Source organism: Eucyclogobius newberryi, unplaced genomic scaffold (genome assembly GCF_026437365.1).
Source record: "Eucyclogobius newberryi isolate DKJ021-1_F unplaced genomic scaffold, fEucNew1.0.hap1 SCAF_8, whole genome shotgun sequence".
Lineage (NCBI taxonomy): Eukaryota > Metazoa > Chordata > Actinopteri > Gobiiformes > Gobiidae > Eucyclogobius > Eucyclogobius newberryi.
Window position 1 is genome coordinate 40,039,043 of NW_027316500.1, and position 5,000 is coordinate 40,044,042.

At 57.0% G+C, this 5,000-nt stretch overlaps 1 protein-coding gene across 1 annotated transcript in view; it reads right to left on the reverse strand.

Annotated features, from left to right (window-relative positions):
* Positions 1-5,000, reverse strand: part of arfgef3 (ARFGEF family member 3) — a 225,242-nt gene that overhangs the window by 170,263 nt on the left and 49,979 nt on the right. The window contains exons 9-11 of the mRNA XM_072436645.1: positions 4,907-5,000; positions 4,707-4,819; positions 3,999-4,246 (exon numbers count right to left, since the gene is read on the reverse strand). The exon at positions 4,907-5,000 is cut by the window's right edge and continues 11 nt beyond it. Coding sequence (XP_072292746.1) covers positions 3,999-4,246; positions 4,707-4,819; positions 4,907-5,000 — 455 coding nt within the window. The remainder of the gene's footprint in view (positions 1-3,998; positions 4,247-4,706; positions 4,820-4,906) is intronic.

Here is a 5,000-nt window from a genome sequence, read left to right on the forward strand (position 1 = left end):
AGGAGTCATGACTTCAGAGGGGAGGAGTCATGACGTCAGAGGGGAGGAGTCATGACTTCAGAGGGGAGGAGTCATGACGTCAGAGGGGAGGAGTCATGACTTCAGAGGGGAGGAGTCATGACGTCAGAGGGGAGGGGTCATGATGTCAGAGGGGAGGAGTCATGACGTCAGAGGGGAGGAGTCATGACGTCAGAGGGGAGGAGTCATGACTTCAGAGGGGAGGAGTCATGACGTCAGAGGGGAGGAGTCATGATGTCAGAGGGGAGGAGTCATGACGTCAGAGGGGAGGGGTCATGACTTCAGAGGGGAGGAGTCATGACGTCAGAGGGGAGGAGTCATGACGTCAGAGGGGAGGAGTCATGACTTCAGAGGGGAGGAGTCATGACTTCAGAGGGGAGGAGTCATGACGTCAGAGGGGAGGAGTCATGACGTCAGAGGGGAGGAGTCATGACGTCAGAGGGGAGGAGTCATGACTTCAGAGGGGAGGAGTCATGACGTCAGAGGGGAGGAGTCATGACGTCAGAGGGGAGGAGTCATGACGTCAGAGGGGAGGAGTCATGACGTCAGAGGGGCCATATGGGGGCAGTGTTCAAAGGGTTATTTGTAGGTATCCTGAACGTGCTGAGTAACTTTGCCTCACAGATTGTTAAGGTTAAGGTGCTTTATTGTCTCCATAGGCCATCTTCATTTGACCCATTCTTTAATAGGAGCTGTTCGGTCCCGCGTTCGGTCCCGCGTTCGGTCCCGCGTTCGGTCCCGCGTTCGGTCCCGCGTTCGGTCCCGCGTTCGGTCCCGCGTTCGGTCCCGCGTTCAGTCCCGCGTTCAGTCCCGCGTTGAGTTGTGTTCAGTTCCGCGTTTAGTTGTGTTCAGTTCCGCATTTAGTTGTGTTCAGTCCCGTGTTCAGCCCCGCGTTCAGCTCCGCGTTCAGCTCCGCGTTCAGCCCCGCGTTCAGCCCCGCGTTCAGTCCCATGTTTGGTCCCGCGTAGGATCCCGCGTTCAGTTGTGTTCAGTCCCGCGTTCAGTTGTGTTCAGTCCCGCGTTCAGTTGTGTTCAGTCTCACGTTCAGTTGTGTTCAGTCCCTTGTTCAGCCCGTGTTCAGCCCCTTGTTCAGCCCCTTGTTCAGCCCGTGTTCAGCCCGTGTTCAGCCCCTTGTTCAGCCCGTGTTCAGCCGTGTTCAGTCCCGTGTTCAGTCCCGCGTTCAGCCCCGCGTTCAGTACCGCATTCAGTCCCATGTTTGGTCCCGTGTATGATCCCGCGTTCAGTTGTGTTCAGTCCCGTGTTCAGTTGTGTTCAGTCCCGCGTTCAGTTGTGTTCAGTCCCGCGTTCAGTTGTGTTCAGTTCCGTGTTCAGTTCCGCGTTCAGTCCCGCGTTCAGTTGTGTTCAGTCCCGTGTTCAGTCCCGTGTTCAGCCCGTGTTCAGCCCCTTGTTCAGCCCGTGTTCAGCCCCTTGTTCAGCCCCGTGTTCAGCCCCGTGTTCAGCCCCTTGTTCAGCCCCGTGTTCAGCCCGTGTTCAGCCCCTTGTTCAGCCCCTTGTTCAGCCCGTGTTCAGCCCGTGTTCAGCCCCTTGTTCAGCCCGTGTTCAGCCGTGTTCAGTCCCGTGTTCAGTCCCGCGTTCAGCCCCGCGTTCAGTACCGCATTCAGTCCCATGTTTGGTCCCGTGTATGATCCCGCGTTCAGTTGTGTTCAGTCCCGTGTTCAGTTGTGTTCAGTCCCGCGTTCAGTTGTGTTCAGTCCCGCGTTCAGTTGTGTTCAGTTCCGTGTTCAGTTCCGCGTTCAGTCCCGCGTTCAGTTGTGTTCAGTCCCGTGTTCAGTCCCGTGTTCAGCCCGTGTTCAGCCCCTTGTTCAGCCCCGTGTTCAGCCCCGTGTTCAGCCCCTTGTTCAGCCCCGTGTTCAGCCCGTGTTCAGCCGTGTTCAGCCCCGTGTTCAGCCCCTTGTTCAGCCCCGTGTTCAGCCCGTGTTCAGCCCTGTGTTCAGCCCTGTGTTCAGCCCCGTGTTCAGCCCGTGTTCAGCCGTGTTCAGTCCTGTGTTCAGTCCCGTGTTCAGCCCATGTTCAGCCCGTGTTCAGCCCGTGTTCAGCCGTGTTCAGCCCATGTTCAGCCCGTGTTCAGCCGTGTTCAGTCCCGTGTTCAGTCCCGTGTTCAGTCCCGTGTTCAGTCCCGTGTTCAGTCCCGTGTTCAGCCATGTTCAGTCCCGTGTTCAGCCCGTGTTCAGCCCGTGTTCAGCCGTGTTCAGTCCCGTGTTCAGCCCATGTTCAGCCCGTGTTCAGCCGTGTTCAGTCCCGTGTTCAGTCCCGTGTTCAGCCATGTTCAGTCCCGTGTTCAGCCCGTGTTCAGCCCGTGTTCAGCCGTGTTCAGTCCCGTGTTCAGCCCATGTTCAGTCCCGTGTTCAGCCCGTGTTCAGCCCCTTGTTCAGCCCCGTGTTCAGCCCCGTGTTCAGCCCCTTGTTCAGCCCCGTGTTCAGCCCGTGTTCAGCCGTGTTCAGCCCCGTGTTCAGCCCCTTGTTCAGCCCCGTGTTCAGCCCGTGTTCAGCCCTGTGTTCAGCCCTGTGTTCAGCCCCGTGTTCAGCCCGTGTTCAGCCGTGTTCAGTCCTGTGTTCAGTCCCGTGTTCAGCCCATGTTCAGCCCGTGTTCAGCCCGTGTTCAGCCGTGTTCAGCCCATGTTCAGCCCGTGTTCAGCCGTGTTCAGTCCCGTGTTCAGTCCCGTGTTCAGTCCCGTGTTCAGTCCCGTGTTCAGTCCCGTGTTCAGCCATGTTCAGTCCCGTGTTCAGCCCGTGTTCAGCCCGTGTTCAGCCGTGTTCAGTCCCGTGTTCAGCCCATGTTCAGCCCGTGTTCAGCCGTGTTCAGTCCCGTGTTCAGTCCCGTGTTCAGCCATGTTCAGTCCCGTGTTCAGCCCGTGTTCAGCCCGTGTTCAGCCGTGTTCAGTCCCGTGTTCAGCCCATGTTCAGCCCGTGTTCAGCCGTGTTCAGCCCCTTGTTCAGCCCGTGTTCAGCCGTGTTCAGTCCCGTGTTCAGTCCCGCGTTCAGCCCCGCGTTCAGTACCGCATTCAGTCCCATGTTTGGTCCCGTGTATGATCCCGCGTTCAGTTGTGTTCAGTCCCGTGTTCAGTTGTGTTCAGTCCCGCGTTCAGTTGTGTTCAGTCCCGCGTTCAGTTGTGTTCAGTTCCGTGTTCAGTTCCGCGTTCAGTCCCGCGTTCAGTTGTGTTCAGTCCCGTGTTCAGTCCCGTGTTCAGCCCGTGTTCAGCCCCTTGTTCAGCCCGTGTTCAGCCCCTTGTTCAGCCCCGTGTTCAGCCCCGTGTTCAGCCCCTTGTTCAGCCCCGTGTTCAGCCCGTGTTCAGCCGTGTTCAGCCCCGTGTTCAGCCCCTTGTTCAGCCCCGTGTTCAGCCCGTGTTCAGCCCTGTGTTCAGCCCTGTGTTCAGCCCGTGTTCAGCCGTGTTCAGTCCTGTGTTCAGTCCCGTGTTCAGCCCATGTTCAGCCCGTGTTCAGCCCGTGTTCAGCCGTGTTCAGCCCATGTTCAGCCCGTGTTCAGCCGTGTTCAGTCCCGTGTTCAGTCCCGTGTTCAGTCCCGTGTTCAGTCCCGTGTTCAGTCCCGTGTTCAGCCATGTTCAGTCCCGTGTTCAGCCCGTGTTCAGCCCGTGTTCAGCCGTGTTCAGTCCCGTGTTCAGCCCATGTTCAGCCCGTGTTCAGCCGTGTTCAGTCCCGTGTTCAGTCCCGTGTTCAGCCATGTTCAGTCCCGTGTTCAGCCTGTGTTCAGCCCGTGTTCAGCCGTGTTCAGTCCCGTGTTCAGCCCATGTTCAGCCCGTGTTCAGCCGTGTTCAGTCCCGTGTTCAGTCCCGTGTTCAGCCATGTTCAGTCCCGTGTTCAGCCCGTGTTCAGCCCGTGTTCAGCCGTGTTCAGTCCCGTGTTCAGCCCATGTTCAGCCCGTGTTCAGCCGTGTTCAGTCCCGTGTTCAGTCCCGTGTTCAGCCATGTTCAGTCCCGTGTTCAGCCCGTGTTCAGCCCTGACCTCCTTCATGATGCGGATGGCCTCTGTGCGGTGCTGGGGCGGCGGGTACAGGAGGATCCTGTGGTACAGTGACTGGAGAACGGGCTTCATGGACTCCACGCAGCTCACCAGCCGAACCAGCTCCGCCGCGATGTAACACACGGTGCGCACCACCGGGGCCGTGATGGAGGGGGCGCTAGAGGAGCAGCCCGACCCCCGACCCTGGTCTGACACGCCCCCACAGGAAGTGTCCAGCTCCAGGCCCACGCCTCAGGGAAGCAAGGGAAAAACAAGGGTTAGCTAATTATGCTACTAATGCTAATGCTACAACACAAAGCTTCTCTTCTACTGCTGATTTCATTGGTCATCATCACTACAATAGGCTCCGCCCTGATAGAACATGTGCATCTTCACTTCCTGTACCATTCATTCTCTATGGAGAATGTCTCCTGGAGAGTTTATCATCAATATTGAGAGAATGTGCAGCGGATGCAGCGAACAGAGAGTTACAGATGTAAAAGTGGGTGTTTTGCCTCAGTGAAGGGGCGTGTCACGTGGTGTTACTGCCACGTGGTTGGTCGGCTGATTTAAACAGAATTTGGCGCCGTCTTGGTACTTGGAGAAGGAGGACGACAGCGCCATCTGCAGTCTGACTTCTTCAACTGCATCCCAGGTATGAATGTAGTTAAAATGATCCAAGTGGAGGTAAATAGTAGAAATAGTTTGTACCTAAAGTGAGTCTGTCTCTCTCTATCGCCCCCATGTGGCTGTGGTGAGAAGTGATGGTTTTATCATTGACAGGATTTCCCATGACGGCCACAAGAGACGGACACAACTGCTTCCTGAAGGACACAAACGTACAAGACAGAATCATCTGTTTTTTTATTTTCTGCATAATCGAGAAACCATTGAACCCTTTTGTCTCTTACCAGACCAGGTCAGTAAAGCCTCTGGACAGGTGCATTGTGGGAGGGCAGCTGCTGAGCATGGACAAGATGCACTCCAGATAGAGCAGCTGCAGCA